Source organism: Cricetulus griseus, chromosome 8 (genome assembly GCF_003668045.3).
Source record: "Cricetulus griseus strain 17A/GY chromosome 8, alternate assembly CriGri-PICRH-1.0, whole genome shotgun sequence".
NCBI lineage: Eukaryota > Metazoa > Chordata > Mammalia > Rodentia > Cricetidae > Cricetulus > Cricetulus griseus.
This window is the reverse complement of record NC_048601.1, coordinates 86,989,732-87,010,828: the sequence shown is the minus strand read 5'-3', so window position 1 is coordinate 87,010,828 and position 21,097 is coordinate 86,989,732. Positions and strand designations below refer to the sequence as shown.

General features: G+C 44.7%; 1 protein-coding gene across 1 annotated transcript; it reads left to right on the top strand.

Moving 5' to 3' along the window:
• Positions 1 to 11,000: 11,000 nt before the first annotated feature.
• On the top strand, positions 11,001 to 11,378 carry Prr15 (proline rich 15). The gene has a single exon (XM_035448698.1). The coding sequence runs from the start codon at positions 11,001 to 11,003 to the stop codon at positions 11,376 to 11,378; it is 378 nt and encodes a 125-aa protein (XP_035304589.1).
• The last annotated feature ends 9,719 nt before the right edge of the window (positions 11,379 to 21,097 follow it).

Below are 21,097 nucleotides of genomic sequence, written 5' to 3'. Positions count from 1 at the left end.
TCCAGAACCATACTAGATACAAAGCAGATATCATGTAAATGATGGTTACATGAAAGAGGACTATTAACTAGTGACGGAGCCAGGTGGTTAAACAAATAAATGAATAAATGAATGAGTAAGAAAATCAAGTGAAGAAGACAAACACCAAGCAATATGTGTAATATAATAAAGTGTATTCTCTGCCCTCGGTGGGGGCAGGCGGGGTGGGGGATGTTGGATGGATTCTCCACTAAAAAAAGTTGAATACAGAAACAACTTCTGTCTTGATAGCTTCTGAAGCAAAAAGGACATGTTCCCAAGCCAGGGACTAACCCAAGATAAAGATTAACAGAAGATGCTGTCCTCATTAACTCCAAGTCCCCAGGGGGCCTGATGACTTCAATGAGGGCATGACTTATCGAAAGATCTCTCTGTTCATCTTCCCACAGGTCTGCATGCACGGCTACATTACGGACGAACAGAAAAGACTGGCGGGGTGGGGAAGAAAAGTAAAAGCACTGATTGATGTGTCCCCAGAGAGTGTGGATACAGACTACTGTTCAAATGGACTTGTTTTCTTTGTCTCTAACAATCCCAAGCTGTGAACTCATGGTGCTCCTGTGTGCTAGCTTCCCTGAACTCTTGAAGGTCCCATAAGTCTTATGTGTTTTGTGCCTTAAATAGTTCTACCAATAACTAGGAACTAAAAGAACAAAGTATGATGTTCAAGAACTGTCAGAAAAGACAAAATAAATAGACTTCTCCCTTAGTTAGGGCTGTGAAGAGACACCAAGACCACAAAAACTCTCACAAAGGGCAAACACTTCATTGGGTGGCTTACATTCTCAGAGGTTTGGTTCATTATCATCATGCCAGGGCATGGTGGTATGCAGGCTAACATGGTCCTGGAGAAGTAGCTGAAAGTCCTACTTCTTAACTCCCAGGAAACAGGAAGTTGTCTGTCTCACTGGGTGTAGCTTGAGCATAGATGAGACTTCAAAGCCTGCCTCCACAGTGGCACACTTTCTCCAACAAGGCCACACCTATTTCAACAAAACCACACCTAATAATGCCACCTTTGGGGGCCTATTTTCTTTCAAATTACCACAACCTACAAATGCTTCAAACTTTTGAATAAATGGACCTTATGTAGGAGATATATATATATATATATATATATATATATATATATATATATCCATATATTTTTTCTTTAAGAAATAGGAAACTATAATGACCTAAACCTAAAGAGCATATTTATCAAAGATGTAGTTACAATGCACAAACTAATGGAGAGATTTAACCTGTTTCTAGGTGGAGCATAAAAGAGAGAATATATCATCATATGGATCAAAAGGAATAATCCAGAACACATCACAGAAAGCCCAAAGGGGTGGGGGGAGAAGACAAATAGACCAAGAAGGCAAATCAAATGAAAGACGAGGCAGATGGTAATACTTGAAAACTGGCTGAGAATGATCAAAAACTGAGCAAAGAATCAAATAAACTAAACAATACAACAATGAAAATAATCCATATTTACATGCTGAGTAATAGTGGAAAAAACTAAGGCAGTGAGAAAAATCTTAATAGTGGAGGGTGGAATGGGGAACCAAATACATTTAAAAGAAGTTATAGATTGGCAGTTAGCTTTTCAACAGAAATAATGGTGTGTGTGTGTGTGTGTGTGTGTGTGTGTGTGTGTGTGTGTGTGTGTGTGTGAGAGAGAGAGAGAGAGAGAGAGAGAGAGAGAGAGAGAGAGAGACCTAAACTTTGATACCTATCAAAGATGCCATACCAGAATTGAAACAAAATAGCAGACAAAGGCTTAAACACATCATCACCAGCAAATTACTGAGGAAATTACGAATGGTAATATAATGGTTAATCTCAATTGTCAATTTGAGGGGATGTAGAACCACCATAGGAACAAATCTCTAGGCATGAATATGAGATATTTTCTAGGTAACAGTCAACATGGGAAGACCCACCCTAAATATGAGCACCACCATTCTATTCCTGACTGAATGAAAAGGAGTTAAACAACAGCATCCAGTACTCTCTACTTCCTGACTGTGGCTAGGATGTGACCAGCTAATTCTTGTTCATGATGCCATAGGTTCCCTGCTGTCCTGGGTAGGGGTTTTTGTTTGTTTGTTTGTTTGTTTGTTTGTTTGTTTGTTTTTATCAACTTGACACAACTTAAGAGTTGTTCAAGAAGAGGAACCTTGATTGAGAAAAGGTCCCTCACAAGATTGATCTGAGCCTGTACTGCTGGGTTGTTGGAGTGGTGCTGTCCCTGAGCCTGTAGTGCTGAGTTGTATAGAAAGCAGGCTCAGGAAGCCATGGAGAGTAAGCCATAAGCACAACTCCACATGGCCTCTGCTTTAGCTCCTGCCTTCAGGTTTCTGCCTCGAGTCCCTGCCCTAACTTCCTTCAGTGATGGACTGTGACTTGGGGTGAGTGAGCTAAATACACCCTTTGCTCCCCAAGTTGCTTTTGGTCGTGGAGTTTTACCGAATCAATAGAAACCCTAACTAAGGGACCTGCCAGGATGGACTGTACTCTGGAACTGTGAGCCAAAGCAAACTCTTTTTAAGATTTTTTGCCAGATATTTTATGGTGGCAACAAATAAGTAGCTAAAAGAGGTATAATTCAGAGAAATGTCTCCAAGGGAGGATGTATGAGATGTAAGAACCATAGAGCAAAATAAAAGGATAAACAGATGCCATTGAGAGGATGAAAGCCTCACAGGCAGCCCTAATTTAATGATTTTTCTGTGCAGTGTGGCTCAGTGGAGGGGGGGCAAGTGAGTTGTCACAAAGGTTTCACTGGGGTGACAGAGGTCAGTATGACTGAAGGGTAAAGACTTTTTGGGAAGAGTAGAATGAAGTGTGGTAAGACTGGTGTCATGTGACCATGCAGAATTGTGTCATATAGGGCCTGTGGCTCGCAACAGTTCTTTATCCAGATACAAGAGGGTATTATGGAGGGATTGTAAGCATGGGAATCATTGTCAAGTTGTTTGGAATATTATTTTATGATTGTTACTTTTGTTTATGCTGTGGAATATTTGTTTAATGATGCAAAGATGGGTTGTGTCCTTTTATGTTCCATTTGTTTAACTCTGTGAAGTTGTGCTACCTTGCCTGTCTAAAACACCTCATTTAACTAATAAAGAGCTGGGCCAGTAACTAAGCTCCAGAAGAAAGGATAGGTGGGGCTGGAAGGTAGGAGAAGGAGAGGCACAGTTAAGGGGGCAGCCACCCAGCTGCACAACCAGCAATGGAGAAAGAAAAAGAAGGAAGGAAGGAAGGAAAGGAGGAAGGAAAGGAAGGAAGAAAGGACAAAGGTATATAGAACAGAGAAAGACAAAATCCAAGAGGCAAAAGGTAGATAGGATAATTTAAAGTTAAGAAATGCTGACTAGAGGTAAGCCAAACTAAGTCCAGGCATTCATAAGTAAGAATAAGTTTCCATGTGATTATTCGGAAGCTGGGTGGCAGCCCCCCCAAAAGATTAAAGACCAAAGAGCAAAGAGTAAAACAACCAAGTATATTAAGTGACCACTCTGGGTACCTGTGAGGACCCAGGTACCCAGGATGGATCGGGACAGATTAGGAGAGGATATGCAGATAGGACATTCCCATGAGTCCAGTTGAAATCCGATGATGGTTTAGATTGTGGAGGAGTCATGGAAGTGAAGGGAGGCCGATGAGTGAAGAGGCATTTAGGAGTCAAGGTGACAGGCTCTGGTTCTCACTGGGTTGGATAACAAGCAGACGTAGGAGATGTAGTCATAGCTTTAGACTGAACATTTATACCCTGCTCCGCAAGCAATGATATTTAGAAGTGGGGCCTTTTCTTTTAGACAGAATCAATGCCTACATAAAAGTCCATGGGCAACATCCTGGAGGCCCACTCACGAAGCAAGAAAGGTCAGCAGACACTGGCCCTGATGGCACCTTAACTTTGGATTTCTCAGTCTCCAGAACAGTGAGGAATAAATTTTCAGTGTTTGTGAATTTCCCAGTTTTGTTAGTTACTTTCCTACTACTGGGACAAAATACCTAAGAAAATCAACTTAAAGAAGGAAGGGACTATTTGGGCTTAGAATGTGAGAACATAGAGCAGCATGATGGGGAAGTCATGCGGCTTACGTTAGGTTTCTATTGCTGTGCTAAAGCCCATAATCAAAGGCAACTAGTGCAAGAAAGGGCTTATGTCATCTTATAGCATATCGTGAACAGAAGTCCGGGCAGGAACCTGGTATCAGGAATTGAAGCAGAAGCGATGGCAGAATTTGCTTACTGGCTTGCTTCCCAAGGCTTGCTCAGTTTGCTTTCTTATAACACCCAGGAACAGCACTGCCCACGGTGGTCTGGGCCCTCCCACATCAATCATTAATTTAAAAAATGCCAACAGACTTGCCTATAGGCAATCTGATGGAGGCATTTTCTCAGATGAGTTTCTCTTTCCAGATAACTCTAGCTTGTATTCAGTTGACAAAAAGCTAGCCAGGACTTCATGGTGGCAAGAGTGGAAGACATCAGGTCACATTGCATCACAGTCCAGAAGCAGAGAGAGATAAATGCCGGTTTTGACTCACTTTCTCCTTTCTGCCTTTTTATTCCACCTTAGATCACACTCCATGAGATGGTACTATCTGTGACAGTGTATCTCTTAGGTAATAGTAAATCCAGCCAAGTTAATAACATAAATTAACCATCACACTAGTCTGTGGTACAGTGTAATAATAGCCCAAATGGACTAAGACCTTGCATTCAGGCTTACACTATAACACAGGTATGGTGCCAGTCATTTGGATAGAAGATTCTGGAATAAGGGCAGGTAATGGATGTGAGATATGATGCTGACAGATCCTGCTTTGCTTGTATTTAAATCGGTGTGTGTGTGTGTGAGTGTGTGTGTGTGTGTGTGTGTGTGTGTGTGTGTGTGTGTTGGCTACTCTTCCATTGTTGTGATAAAATATCATGACCAAGGCAATTTATAGAAGGAAGGTTTTATTTGGCCTTATGATTCCAGAGAGATAAGAATCCATCATGGGCAAAAACAACAGACATGGCAGCAGGAACAGGAGCTAAGAGTTCATATTTGAACTAGAAGCATCAAGCAAAGAGAGCAAACTGACTGTATGGGGAACCCTTCTCATTCAAACCACTCCAATATGACTTGATGGTAAAATATCAAGGAACCACATAAATACTCAGCTTTGTAATTCATAGAGATGTGAGCTGAAGATACAGAGTCAAGATTCACCTTCTTGTAAATGACATTTAAGGCCATGAGTAAGACAACAATGTTCAGAAGGGCTGAATCTCAAACAAACAAACAAACAAACAAACAAACAAACAAACAAACAAACAAAAAACCTAAAGTCATAGTGTCTGAGCTCCAGCTCTGGTGTTGGGTTGCCTCATCCTGCATCCTGGCTCTCCCACAACAAGGTGTTCTACCCAAAGTACCACTTACATTCTCTGTAATAACTGCCAGTTGCTGTTAGGATTGAAAGAAAGAATGCATAGATAGCATGCGGCATGATACTGATCTCATTGGAGCATCGACAGATGATAGAGATAGATAGATAGATAGATAGATAGATAGATAGATAGATAGATAGATAGATAGATAGATAGATAGGGAACTTTCCTGAAGGAAGATGAAGGAGCCACCATGGAGAGAAGGTAGAAGATGAAGAATAATGGATGTTTTATGAGGAAGTTGATGGTGTTGGCATTGCAGATAGGCCAAAGGACAGTGCTAGTGTGTGCTCTCTCAACCCCAGGGAAGAGGTGGGAAGAGCTGGGATGCCACACCTCCCTGGGAGTTACAATGAAGTATGTTAACTTCAGCACATGAAGACAATGCATTTGAGAATCAGGAGGAAAAGAAATATGGTTGCTCTCATCTGAGAACCAGGTTAGCAAGAAAGATGGTTTTTAGGTTCCAGTGAAAGGGAAGGCTGGTGAGTGGAGAGACATAGGTCAGGAGTTTTTTGCCTAGAAAGCTCAAGCTCCAGGGCTGTATCTTCAGCAGCATGAAAAGGAAACCAAGAAGGTGTGCCAAGGACATCTGCTGTTGGAAGAAAGATCCAGCAGAGATACCACCACCCCCTGCCCAGCAGGCCAGCTAGATGGAGCCCTAGCCAGTTCCTGTCACCAGCATTCTGCATGAAGTAGCTTTGTGAGGAGGGAGACAGAGAGGCTATGACTTCCAAACCTGTGATCTGGTGACAGGACTCAAGGGGAAAAGAGAGTGAGTGGGACTGCCCAAAGGCTCGGCTGAGGGGATTGACTTGCAGAGAGAGCTGGTTCTGGACAAAGGTTGGCCTTGCTTAGATAAGCTGCTTAGAAAACCATAAGAAAAGGACATCTGTAGATGCTCCAGTAATGTGGCGGGGAGACGAGAGGCAGCAAGCCGTAGATGCTTATTTCATGCCTGGTTGCAGTGCCCACTCCAAAAGGCTAAATGAATCCAACACTGATGTGAACACATGGAAGGCACAACAGAGCATGCAAAGTGACAATGAATCCAACACTGATGTGAACACATCGAAGGCACAACAGAGCATGCAAAGTGACAGGTTCGGAGGGTGTGAAGGAAAAGAAAAGAGAAATGCGTGTCTACCTGTCAAAGGACAGAGGTGTCCGTAGGAAGGAAAAGATAAGAACGGCAGGATCTAAAGAAAGAAGGGAAGGATAAGAACAGGAGATGTGAAAATTGGGGACAAGAGAGAGAGAAAAAAAGCCAAGACATACCCCACCTCTCTTGGGGTGAATGGAGAGGGCTTCCGTTTCTCCCATTTTGACTGGCTGTATTCCTAAAGCATTTGTTGGGTACCCTTTCCCAAGCCCAGTCCTGTTGTAGAGACTGTTGTATGTGATCCGTTTCTTGGCACCTCCAGACATTTCAGGTTTGCTAAGAGAGAACGTCAACTCTAAGCTCCAGGATTCTGATTTTAATTTCTAGTGTCCTACCTAGGTCTGCCTTCTGGAAACTCACCCCTTAAGCAGGTCATCATTTATTGTGCCCTTGAGAGAGCAGCTGTTCTGGTTCTGTGCTGGGCCACACCCACAGCCATCCTTGGAAGCCTGTGTTACTTTCAGCTGTCCAGCCTCACCTCTGCTTCAGATTAGCCACTCAGCACACAGACTACCCACCTGCTCCTTGAGCCTTGAAAAATCACAGCACCCTTGGCAGCTTGAAACAGCCCTGGTACTTGCTGTTTACCCTGGGATGCTCCCCATCTCCTGTGCCTCGAGCTCATTTCTCCCCCGCTTTACCTTTCCATGTACACATTTACCCCATTCCAGGGTTATTTTGTTTATAAGGTGCTTCTACACAACCCAGGAAACACAACAGGGCTATGACATTGTCGAATGTAAATAAGGAGCTGTCTTACTGAGAAGTGAAGTATCTGTTTATTGAGAAAATGCCCATGACTTTCTCAAAACCACACTGGATGAGGAGCCATTCAGCAAGCTAGTCTTCTTTTCCTCATGTCTTCGTTCTTCCACCCATGTGCTCAACAATACCGAGTCCCAGCTCCGTAAATGGTGGTGACACCCCAGATGAATTTTTCTCATCATTTGGCAACTTCCTGCGGAGAGAGTCCTCCCCTCAAGACTGGCAGCTAGTTTTTATCCAGGACAAGTGTTATGACTCAATGTCCCCACTTTAAAACTGCCCCCAATGAGTCAGGTTTGGTGCTATGCCAGAGCTTGAGGCCAGTCTTGGTTACATAGTGAAATGCCATCAATAAAGAAAGGAAGAAAGGGAAAGGGGAAGGTAGAGGGAGGGAGGGAGAGGGAGGGAGGGAGAGGGAGGGAGGGAGGAAGAGAGAGAGGGGGAGGGAGGGAGCTATTAATCTCTGGTAAGAAACAAATCACTTTCAAATACACAACGTTGTGTTCATCGTATTTTTAAAAATTAAACCCAAACTAAGGCATCAACAAAGTCCTTGTATTTCTCTCTTTCTTGGAAAGGCTCTATAAAATTCCTGCCTATCAAATCTACATTGCAAGGGAGTTGAGTGGGCGTTCTGTCTCCCACCAGGTTTCTTCTGCAGAAAGGGCTCTGCCTGGACTGTGTATCATAGAGGTCAGGAGTCCTGCTTGTATGTGCATGAGCTCAGAGACCCCATAATCTCTCTTTCAAGACATCCTGCAAGGTGGTGAAGCAAATTGTAGCTTCTCCTTCATTAGAAGAATGGCTATTCTAATACTGTTTTGTCAAATCATCACCTAGCTAAAGCGCCCCACACTGTGATGGAACAATCCACAGCTTCACTCTCGCAGTGCCTCAGGGCTGGCATCATGTTTTGGAAGGCTGTCGGTTCGTACATCCAGACCTGAATGATGTATACTAGCAAAAGCACCCAGTCATGCCAAGAACCCAGGGCCAACAGACTGCTATCACGTGGTGGTTAAGCTAGAGTCAAAACTCCAACCCTGTTCCTTTTCGCTTCAGCGGGCAATCCAGGGAAACTGTTTAACCTTCGCGTGCCAAGGTTTTCTTGCAGGCCTGGCGAGGGTCACAGCGCCTAGTCCTGGGGTGCTGTGATGAGCAAGAGAGCTAACCTACTTAGTACTAGGAATAGCACCCAGTGACAGCAAGGACATGCTTCGCAACGTCCAGCCTTTTAACTAAGAGCGTTTGAAACTCTCCAACACGTCGGAGTTTGAATCAGCTCTTGGAATTAGAAAACTTAAAAGCCTAGGACTCAAACCACAGAGGAAGAACGGAACACGGACAGGGCGCGGTTCAGTGCAGCTTTTTCTCCAATCGGAGTCTTCAAGGCTGAAGCCACGTATGCGACCTCGTCCAATCTGGTCCCTAGGAGGGCGGGAACTCCAGCGCCTACCTGCACCTGTAGCTGTGTGGCCGCCTCCTGTCCCACCCCGACCCTCCCCGCCTCCGTGGTTCTGGCGTCTCCAGTCGGTTGGCCAGCCACCAGCAGGTGGGCAGATGTCTCGGCGGGCACGTTCCTACGAACGCTCAGGAAGAGCGAGTGCGCAGGAGTCAGCAGCCGAGATCCCATCTCTCCGCCGCCCGGGAACCTCGCAAGCAGGGAAAAGGGATGCACCCCAGAATGTGAAACTCCCACCAGGAAAGGCTGTCTGGGCTCGCCCTGCGGCAGCGGATCTGACAGCCCTTGCGACCTAAGCATACCGTGCTTCCAAGCCCGGGTGGTCCCCATAGAGTGTGGGAGTCAAAGGTGTTGAGCCAGACCAGCAACAGCGATTCCTGCAGCTCCCGGAGACCACGCCAACCGGCTCTTCGCCTAAGCTTCAGGCAACCCCGAGACATCCCTGGGTGCTCTCGAGAGCCAGCGAGGCCCGGGGCCGCGGTGACCCTGGAAGCCCCTGCAGGTGAGCGAACCCGAGTTCCTCTGCGTCTGACTAGACAGCCCCTGGCGCTGCGACTCCCTCGGGAATGCTCTCCCGCGCCTCTCGGTGACCCTCCTCCTGCTGCCAGAGGAGAGGTTCTCAGAACAGTGCTCTGCCCACTTTTACAGTATTTGTCATCTTTTTCTTGTGCAGTTCTCACAGAGCCTTTCCATACGCACCAAGTTGATCACTGTGGAGAATAAAGTGTCTCAAGTGTCTGGTGGAGGACTGAGGTTTCGCGGTTGCCCACCTCCACCATTAATAAATGCCTTGGGTCAGGGGGTTGTTTTTCCGGTATGCAAGGTAGGAGGGAGAAGGGTGTTTGAAACCCCGCTGCTGACGGCGTCTGAGGGTATGGGCGCCTTTCATAGGGAAAGAACTTAGGGCCGTTTCTGCTTTTACGATTTTCGAGTCCCAGCCCGAGTGTGTCCTCGGGGCATCCTGAGGAGGAGATGGTGCCAGTGGCTGCTGGGCTGTCTCCCGAAGGCGCAGAGAACCCGCAACAACAAACGCAGCCCAAGATTCCCTCGTTTGGGCACTCACGAATCCTAGGAGCTCTGCCGCGGATGGGCGAAGAACCCAGAAAGGGGCGGCGCTCGAGAGCCCTGCCCACTCCCGGTGGTCTTACCCAGTTGCAGGCACAAGAGAAATGTGCCAGTTTTAGGGGTTTGGGGTTCCGTTATTCAATGTTTGGGGGAAGAATGTTTTTCTGGAGATCTGGTTGCGCTCTCTCTCCTTTGGAGGATGGAATCGGGCAAGGGAAAGTACCAGAAGTCTTTATAACTTACTTGAGAGCAGGAGCGCTAAGGGAAGAGGGGCTGGGGCCCACGGTCTTCCTACCATCGCGATATTGGCCTCTAGGGAGTAAAAGGAAGAGTGGGATGGCGGTTTTCAAAGGAAGTTAAGTCTAGACAGCCTCTGAAAGTCACAAGGCAGAAGTGGTTTGAAGCAGTTTGGTGTAAGCACAACAATGTGCTTGTGCGTCAGGCTTTCACTTGGATACACTCCCAGTCATCCATCAGCACTCAACATCCGAGGGAAAGGTCTTAGAGAAACCTGGGTCTGTTTGCCTGATCTTCATTGTTCACCTGTAATTGGCAAGATACGCTAGGTGCCCCCCCTCCCCCGCGCTCTTCTGAAGAAAGGCGGTTCAAGGGAAGGTGGACACCTATAGTGGTCCTACAGTCAGGCAGAGTGGCAGCGGAGCCCAAATCCCTTTTGAGCCAGGTTGATCAAGATGGTCAGGACCTCCACTGGGTGGCTACTACACTTACTGGGGAGTTAAGGCAAAGGTTGAGGCCAGGAGTTCACGGTAATCAATCTTGTGGATCAGGCGCTGTCCTGCTGGAGGCCACTGGGTCCACAGCACCTCCTGTGGCCCCATGGCTGGAGCTCCAACTCAGAGGAAAGGAGAAAAGGGAGCCTGTTGCTTTGACCTACCCAAGTTTTGTTTTCCTCCCTGTGCAGAGAGCTCCCTCGAATCCTACCAGGCAGCCTGCCAGCGTGGAAGAAGCCTGGAAAGTCTGGAGTGAACAGCCTGAGACCACGGAGAGAGCCTGACCCAGGCCCTTAGCCACGCGGGGCGACCAGGGTCCCCAGGCCTGTGGGCCATGGCGGACAGTGGCAGCCCCACCAGCAGCTCTGGCCCCTGGTGGAAATCGCTAACCAGGAAAAAAAGCAAGGAAGTCACAGTGGGGGCGCAGCCTTGTGTTCAGCCAGAGGCCGAGGATCAAACACCACCTTACTCGGATCGGACTAGCAGCTCTCGAGAGAACCAGCACTCCGACGTTCTTGGGGACACCGGAGAGACCCCCAGGTCAGAGAAGTTGTGTGAGGAGAAGTCATGCAACAGCCGGCGCAATCTGAAGATCTCACGCTCTGGCCGATTTAAGGAGAAGAGGAAAGTGCGTGCTACGCTGCTTCCCGAAGGAGACAGGTCCCCTGAGGAGGCCGACTTTCCAGATGACCCCCAGGAGGATAAGCAATAGCCCCAGCAAGCTTCCAGGACCGTCTCTCTCTCTGTAGAGAGAAAAACACTATTACTCGAGCACTGGTACTTGATGTCTCGCCCAAGTTCAGAATATTCAGGGGTCCAAGGCCTTTAAGATTTAACTTTTTTCTAGAAAGTGAAGTGTCAGCTGAGTCTTCAATATTCCATGACTCAAAGACGTAAGTATTTATTTGTGGGAAGGATAGATATCTGCTTCTGAGGAAGTTGGCTTCTTAAAAAGTCATTCTGAGGCATCACAGTGAAAAGGCTGGATGGATCTTTCAGAGGCACTAAGTATGTAACCATCTCTCCGACTTCCCAAATGAGGAAGCTGTGCTCTTACCTAGGACTATGGAGAGCAAATTGCAGTACTGTTTTTAATGACTGAGAAATGCACTTTAGGGCACTACCCTAGATTTATTCCTATGTGAAGGGATGAGAGAGGACCCCCCCCCCCGTGCCCAGTTTAGAAGCATCGAGAAGATTGTTTTAAATGAGGACTGCAATGCTCTATGCCTGTTTATTGTGCACTATTAAAATTGTTTAACTGTAAGACTTAAGGTGACTTTGTATTTTTTTCCCATTCTAACTTTGAAACTCATCACACTTAAAAACAGGCATGCAAGGTCCCTAAGTGACAAGGTTAATTATTGGCCACACAGCTACTGCTGGAAAGCTGTTGGGCAAAGAACTTTTCCAGAAACCAGCAACACCCAGCTGGAACCAGCTCGCCAGACATTTATTTCCATTTGCCAACCAAATTGAATGGAAGGGAGGTACCAATCCATGCTACCTAAATTCTCCTGTTCCTTTGGTGCATTTCCACAGAGAAACTCACAAAGCTAGTAATGTGTCCTTTTCTGTATCTGTTGTGAACCTCACAAGAATTGTCCAAAAACATTTTAGTGCACGGACTGAGCTCATTCAGTTTGTGCAAAGCTGCCTTCCCCACCTGTTGCTTCAAAGCCTATGTCCTGTAGTCTGAGGCTACATTTATCTAGTTTGATCTGTCAAGCTGAAGATTCTTAACAACAACAACAACAAACTACCTGTTTGCTTTTATTATGAACTTCAAGCAAAGCAGGAAAATGAATACCACCTGCTTTCAGCAAACTGCAAGAGAGTATTGTTCCCTGGAGAGAGGCACCAGAACTCTCCCCAGCACTAGCTGCCTCATTTACAAACTAATGTGGCGATGCCACCCTCACCAAAATATGCATCATTTTAGTTAATAACAGGAAACAGGTGGAGAGGCTCCATTTTCTATATATGAAGGCTGGGATTTGTTGTTGTTGTTTTTGTTGTTATCAAATTACTATTTATGAAATAGTAAAAACTGTTGTCTGACTAAAGAAATCTCACATAGATATGTGGCGAGGATGGCTAAAGTTCATTGAAATTAATGAAAGATTGGGTTCCACTGTACATAGTGGAGTTAATGACCTGTTACCTCAGTTTCTACATACCTAAGGCCTTACTCATAAGGAAATTGCTAGAGATTATTTACCTGGTGATCACAAGTATCTTACATTAGAATGGAAAATGCATTTTTCTTTTATTGTTGTTTTATATTTTTTGTAAGCATGACAAAAATTTCAAAGTGCATTTAGAATCAGAAAGTGTCTAGGATGGGAGGTAGGCTTCTTGGATGAGGAAGACTTCCCATGGGTTTAAGTGGACTTCCTATGTCTAGATTCAAATGAAGGAGAGTTGAGAAATCAGAATGGATGAAAGTCTGTAGCTGATGGGGCATATGGGTTGGAGTGAGCAGTGCGGTATTGAAAAATAAAGTTCTGGAGAAGCTTCATGAGACATTTCAATGTCAGTGTGGGGAAAATAATAAAAACTACGATGGGCACCTACGCAAAATGTCTTCTGCCCTCAGGAGGACAGTTAGTCAGGGCTGTTCTCATCTAGAAAATTAAGTCTGCACTTGAATAATTCAAAAATCTTATACTTGCACGTTCATCAACTATTTTATTGTTTTAAGAACTATCTTTCAGGACTAGAGAGATGGCTCAGTACACTGGCTGCTCTTCCAGAGGTCCTGAATTCAAATCCCAGTACCCACGTGTCAACTCAACTATCTATAACTGTAGTTCAATGGTATCTGATGCCCTCTTCTGGGGTGCAGATCTGCATTCAGACAAAACACCCATATATGTAAATAAGTAGCTCTTTTAAAAAAGAACTATCCCCCTCCTTCTTCAAAATTCCTCTAAATCCACAAAAGCACTGGCATTTTCCCAGCTTCCGTGTGTGGTGTGTGGTGTTGGATCCTATCCAACTCCGTAATTGCATGGATATCCAATAGCAGGCCCAGAGCAGTAGGACTTAGGAACGTGACATCCTTACCCACTATTCTGAAAGGAAGCCGTGCTCTAGGCAGTTATGTCAGTGAGTGCAATTTACAGTCCAACGTTGAGGTTTGTAATTACATCGTTTTCAAGTGCTCCTGAATTATGCATCAGGAAGAACACAGTGATTTAATCCCAAGTCAGGGAAATCTGAAACCACACAAAATTGGTAGGATAATAAGATCGTGAGTAAGATAAGATAATCTGACAAAGTGTCTTTCTGGGATTTGTATGCCTTGCAGGCAATTAATTACATTCCCAGAATCAGTACAGACTTCCAACACTTCTTAAACCTTGCAATCTTACAGTAAACAATGGGGAAATGCTACAGAATGAATTTGGAGTTTATTAAATTAGAAAATTTGCTTTAGCTGTCTTTATAAGTGAAATTTCACTCCCAAATTTGGAAACCAGTGCAGAATGTTTACTACTGTGCCTTCCAAGTAATGTGAAAGGAGACACCCAAGTCTGGTGGCATGTTCCCTAAACAGTCTTGTAACCATGACGATTGTACGCGGACAGTTTCGCCCAGATGAGTCTCTTTGCAAAGTTGGTGGCTGAGCAGTGACTCATATTTCAGGTCCCTTGGCTGTCCCTTTGTGTTTGACCTTCTTTTGCTCACCCAACTCTGGCTTCCACTTCAAAAACCCTGGGACACAGTTCTGCATATACAGGGCATCCTCGGGTTCGGGATCAGCGTTTGGGCAGCTTTTCTTTTCTTTTCTTTTCTTTTCTTTTCTTTTCTTTTCTTTTCTTTTCTTATGATTTTGTTTTGAGGCACGATGTGAGGTTAGCACCTCTGGCCCTGCCAAGTCTTTAAAAGAAAGATGTGAAACGGGTACTGAGTGGGAAAATCCGCCAAAGCCTCATCAGAAATAGTTTCTTGAGATGCAAAGACGAACATATTGATGCTTTAAAGCCAACCAATCAGACAATGAGCAGAAAGAATGTCAAGTAAAAGGTTAACAAAAATAAATAAATAAGTGAAGGGGCATGAATATCCAGGGATGAGGGACCTTTAACATAAAAGAAAAGACTATGATGACGGGGGAGTTTCTTCTGTGTATATGCTTGTCTTATTGGTTGATAAATAAAGTGCTGTTGGCCAATAGGAAAGCAAGATAGGTGGGACTAGGAGTCAGAGAGGATTCTGGGAAATGTAGTAAGAGAAGCAGCCACCATGTGAACCCAGGAAGACAGGACACATTCTGCCAGCGTCCTCAATAAGATAAGTTTATAAAATATATAGATTATGGGTGATACTTAATACAGAGCTAGCAGATAAGAAATCTTAGTCATTGGCCTCAGCATTGTACCTAATATAAGACTCTGTGTGTTATTTTGGACACCCATGTGGCAGCGGGGCTCGGGCGGCTTGGTGGAAAGATTTATCCTACACTATCCTTTTTCCTAAGGCATGTGAGCCATACTAAAAGCCAGCACACAAAAAGCTAGCTTGGTAGATATACTAATCTGATTTTTTTTAATTTCTATAAAGTTTTTTGCTATTAAAAATGTTTGAGTTCAAGCTATCCTGGTCTACGAAGTGAGTTCCAGGCAGCCAGAACTGTTAAACAGAGAAACCCTATCTCGAAAAGCCAAAATAAATAAATTAAAAAAAAAGTCTTGGAAAAAAAAGTACAACACACTGAACATACCAAAATTAATCTGACCCAAATCTAAACAATTCAATGAACTTTCATACAGTTAGAATAGGCATTCAGAATAGAACTTGATTTTTAAATCTTTTTCTTTTCATGAAATGCTTTATGAGAACTATATTAAATTTTAAAGGTTTTGGGGGTACAAGTTTATCTCAATAGCAAATAGAAAGTAGAACCATTTGGATGTCCACTTACAAGCACACTTTTCTAGGAACAACTGTGGAACTCATTGTGAACTTGTTGACAAACCCGCTGTCCTGGGGCAGCACTGTCCTTGTCACCTCATCTCAGCCCCTCCCGGCTCCAAGGTCACCTTTCTATTGAGCCATGGCACATGTGTCTCCATGAGGTTCAGCAGTGTGGAAAGGTGGAACCCCAAGTGGCCCTGGATGAGGCCACCAACCACTAAAGATTTGAAGCTCAGAGTGCATAGCACAGGAGGTCATAGATCATCTCTGAGAGATGAACGTGAGGAAATGACATGTGCCTGACCTTAGCAGAGACAGCTGGTCATTTGTACTAGAAGACGAAGAAATGGGGGCCATGGTAAATGACACTAAAGGCCAAAGACAAGCAATCTTTATGGGTGTGCCAAGGAAGGGATCGAACTGAATTAGGCTGCAGGTAAAACAGTGGGCTTGTAATCATGCCAGAGTTTTTTGACCTAACCCCATGAGATAATATGATCCCAGGAAGGTGTATCTTTATCTCTGGGGTGTGGAACATGAATGTTGATCCTTAAAGTTAAATTTTTCTGGCTCCAAAGTGCTAAGTTTCATATTAAGGAAGGCAAAAATGAAAGTCTCCAGCCCTGACCAACTGGGTTAGGGATTATATACCAATCTTTTCGCTTTTTTCAAAGGGATTTAGCATTGTGTTATAAACACACTGGATTAAAAGCTTCTCCCAGTAGCCAGTGAGTAAGTGTAATGTTGGCTCACACCCTTCTCCAGAGAATGACCAGTGGAAACCCTTTGTGCTTTCCAGGACACCTGCTCTAGTGCCTTCTCTGACTTGCTCTTCTACAAGTCTTAGGAAACCTGGGCGTTTATTTACTCTACTATAAAATGAGGGGGTGGGGTTTATAGTCCAGCTTTAAAACTCTTTTTTGTGCTGCTATTTTAAGCAGCTGGTAGTAAAATTATATAATGTTCAGTGTTTACCTTAAAATGGAAGGAACTAACTACCTGGAAGTCAGGTCCTGCCACCACCTTGCTGCCATTTGGCCCAGAATTTGACTGTACTCCTACTACCTAGGAGCATTGAGTTTCTTTATTCATGGTGAAAATGTGATTGTAGTAGCTAATTAGCATTGAAAGGTGTGCTTTACGGACTGGGGACACAGCTCTTGCTCAGTTGGGAAATGCTTGCTGTACAAGCATGCAGACTCACATAAAGAGCTAAGCATGGTGGTATGTGCTTTGGAGAGTTAGGAACAGTCAGATCCCTGTGCTTTGCTGGCCAGGCCTCTTAGCCTGATTGGCATGCTCCTGGCCAATGAGAATTACAACCTTAAAAACAAGGTGATGGCTCCTGAAGAATGACACTGAAGGTTGACCTCTGGCCTCTACACACACACACACACACACACACACACACACACACACACACTGTGATTTAAGGCTGAGGTGGAGGATGCAAGGCTGTGAGTTCAACCATCCCTAGCTTTGTAAAGAAAAAACAGTGTGTTTTTAGACCTATAATTTCATTTGTTCTTCCTAGCTAGCTCTCAATTGTGCAAAATATTATTAATAAAGCTGATGGCCTATTTATTTAAAAGTTTTTCCATGTGATGCTGTTCTAGGTCAGGAATGCTGTCTAGGTCACATGTGCACACACGTATCCATGCACGCGCTATATACACATGTATGTACACAACAGGAGTGTGGATATGCCATTTCTCAACTCTTCGTCTTTTTCGGAATTCCTGCAGGAACTACCACCCCTGTCTTGCTTTTCCATAGGAATAATAGTTCCCCTGTGGGTTTGCCTTGGACTCTGCAGACTTCTGTGCAGACTGTGTCCTTCCCGCCATCTCTGTCAGAGGTCACATTCTTTCCACACTCCTCCCTGTAAACTCTCATGAAACTTAAGGGTGCCTTTCCAATTGCTGTCATTTCTATCCCAACTATCTCCCAGGCTCATGCATTTGAGGCTCATTCCTCAGCCTGAGGCACCATGATAAAGAGGTGGAACCTTTAGTGTAGAGTCTAGTGAAATCCACTGGGGAACAAGACACAGTGGCACACACCTCTATTCCCAGTGCTTGGGAGGTGGAGGCAGGAGCATTAGGAATGCAAGATCACCCTTGGCTACATAGCAGACTTCGATGCCAGCCTGGGCTGTCTGAGACCCTGTCTCAAAACAACACAACAAAAATATACAAAGTCTTTAGTAGCATCTTCCAGAGGGTATGTTGGGACCCCAGCCCCTTTCTAGTTCTTTGTTTTTTGCTTCCCAGATGCCTTGAAGTGAATAACCTACTCCTTATCCCACTGCCTGCCATGATGTTCTGTGTCACCATAGGCTCCAAAGCTTAGTGACCATGAATGGAACTTCTGAGATTGTGAGCCCAGAGCAAACTTTTCTTCCTTATAACTAGATTATTTCCCATAGTTTGTCACAGTTACAGAAAGTCAACTAACACACCATGCCTCAGGAGACTTCCTTTGTCTGCCATTGCTGTTCACTTTACTGAGACACGTCTTCGTACATTCCAGCCTGGGCTGTCCACTACCAACCACCATATCTCATGGATATGATCATTGATCTCCCTGCCCTTTGCGTTGGGGAACTCAGGGAAATTCAAAGAGGCAATGCAATTCCTTATGTGCTTTCAAAAAACTCCAGGTTAACATTCAAGGAATGGGCAGTTGGATAGTTCTTATCCAGGTTACAATCTCTCTTTTCTCTCTCAGGAATCAGACTGGTAGAGAATTTTCTGAAGACTCTGATATCTAGAGTCCATTACAAGAGAGAAACTAGGAAAACTGGGTCTCTAATGCAATATTTCCAGTAGCCGGGGTGTGAAGTTTCAGGATTGACTGCTAAGATTTAATATACGGTTTTATGTAAATGAGACGCCACTAGCCCTTGGGCTGCCACAGAGCACTCAAGGCGCATCCTTTCTTCCCTCCAGCCCTCTAAATTCTTGCTGGAAATGGCACAGCCATGACCTGAACTGGTAGAGAAGTCACTGTGGTGCTCCCCAGCATAAGTTGCTGGAAATCCACCCTCTAAAAACTGTCACTGTATGCCAGTAGGCACTAAAGCACTATTAATGAGCTGTGAATCTCATGGATGACCTTATCTTATGAAATATCACTGTGTGGATAGAGTCCGGGGAGGACATTTGCATTTCTGCAGGCTCACCTGCCTCACATTTATGGCATCTCAGTCTGAAGTCACTGAAACTGCTTTAAGGACTCTTATCTCCTCTCCATCCACTCTGGCCAGAGCAAGCTCCTTGCAGCTCACTGGCTGTGGCTGTCTTCCACCTCAAGGCCTCCCACTGAGGACTCTCCTGGAAAGTGGGCCCTAGGGGGGTGCTGGGAACTTGGAAGTGTCTCAAGATAGGCTCTCTTGCTAGACTTCAGTGAGGCTGAGAACACTTCTGCTGCCTGACCGACCACCTGAAAACAGCTCGGAACTTGCTTGCTTGAATTTACCTCTCATTTCTTGGCTTCAGTGCCCCTCATAGCCAGGTGGATCTGATTAACAAACAGCTCAGGAACCAAGTCCACACACAGGCATATCTCTGAGAAGCTGCGTGGCCTTGCAGAAGTCTTTGGTGACACTCGCCCTTTCACAATTCTCCATTATTATGTAAAGTTGAGGGTGGTCTGAACTCTTTCAACACAATCTAAAATTTAGAAATTAGCAATCCCAAAACATCTGCTGTTCAACACCTCTGCTTATATCTTTGATCCAGAAATTAAAGGGCTGGCAGCTCTGGAAGGGTCTGTGGAGAATGGGGGTGGTGGTGGTTGAAACCATGGATTGGAAAGGTGAGTGGGATTCTATTCTATTATGTTCCTGTTCATGATTACACCCCGAGTTTCTGACTTTACAGTAAATTCAATTAAGGTTCTGTAGATCCCTCAAAGAAGGCATAAAATAGAGAAATTAACAATAAATTAACATAAATTAAGAGGCAATTAACAATACCAAGTTCCAGGAATGGCTAGGCCTGATGTCCTGTTTATTTTGCAACTTGACACAAATGACCAGCCTATGAAGAAGGAATCTTACTTGAGGAATTGCCTCTATCAGATTGGTCAATGGGGGTTATTTTCTTGATTAATGGTTGATGTGGGAGAGCCCATCTCACCAAGGGTTGTGGTACTACTACTCCTGGACAAGTGGAATGTATAGAAAAAGCGAGCTCATCAAACCACTGGGAGCAAGACAGTAAACAGTATTTCTCCATGGCCTCTGCTTCAGCTTCTGCTTCCAGGTTCCTGCTCTGACTTCCTGCCTGGCTTCTCTCTGAGATGAACTGTGTGACCTGTAAGCGGAAATAAACCATTTTCTCCCCCAAGCAATGGTTACTGGTTTTGGTCAGTGTTTTATCACAACAACAGAAAAGGTAAACTAGGTTGCCTGGCTTAGAATGCTTGCACTTATACTGATACATACATACAAAATACATACATACATACATACATACATACGTACATACATACATCCCTGGGAATAAAAATTCTGCCTATGCTTCTGATCCTAGAGACAGAGGAAATAGCAGGAAACATTTTCATGCTCATCCTCACAATTCCACATGGGTTATTCGAGATGCCCACCTCTGTCCAGGGAATGACAGTTTTATGTGGGATACCTTTGCAAAGGAATCAGGGCTTCAGATAGCTTCTTGGCAGGTCCTCATAGGATGCCAAAGCTGACAAGTTTCGCAAGCTGACAGCTGCAGAGCATTGTATGTCTGATTGAAGACAACTCCTCTCATCTTCGCCCTTGGGTGTATTCTACATTTCTTTCTTTGACATTGACGTCAGTGGTCAGGGTTTACATGGAGAGACTGGGACAGGAGAGTCTAGGTGACACAGAGTAGCAGACGCATCTTAATGATCATCTCCAAAGGCACGAGAGTCTCAAAAGCAAGTGTTCTAGCACCTATCCCTCCCCCAGTTGGGCAGAATCAAAAGGGGATATATGACCACTGTTAACCTTTCAGAACTAATACGATCAGCTCCAGAAAGCACCGAGGGAAAAAAGCCACTTGTCACTACTTTTTAGTCACAGAGACACAGGGACAAGGCTTCCTGTGAACAAGGGTAGATTTTACCCACCACACTCTAAGCATAGGAACACTGATGGTTTTACTTGTGCACTGCACTTCATCTACTAGTCTTGATTTCTGGGATTTATAGCCCCAGTGCAATTCAGCATGCCCATTGTGTAGAGTGCACAGAAACTCCTGAGACAAAGAAATGAAAAGGCCTAAGTCATCCATGCGTTACACATCTCATAGGCTCAAGCCCTGGAGATGCTAATCATGTATTCACTCATTTATTTACTAACCAAATATTTACTGAGTTCACCCATTCTTCCAATTATTCAATGTATCCATTAGGTACCAGGCAGTGGATTAAATTTCAGGGACTCAAGGAAAACAAGACCTGAAAGTCTTCCTGTAGCACATTGTAATAAACACAAGGCAGATTTTGGGTTGGCCAAGAATC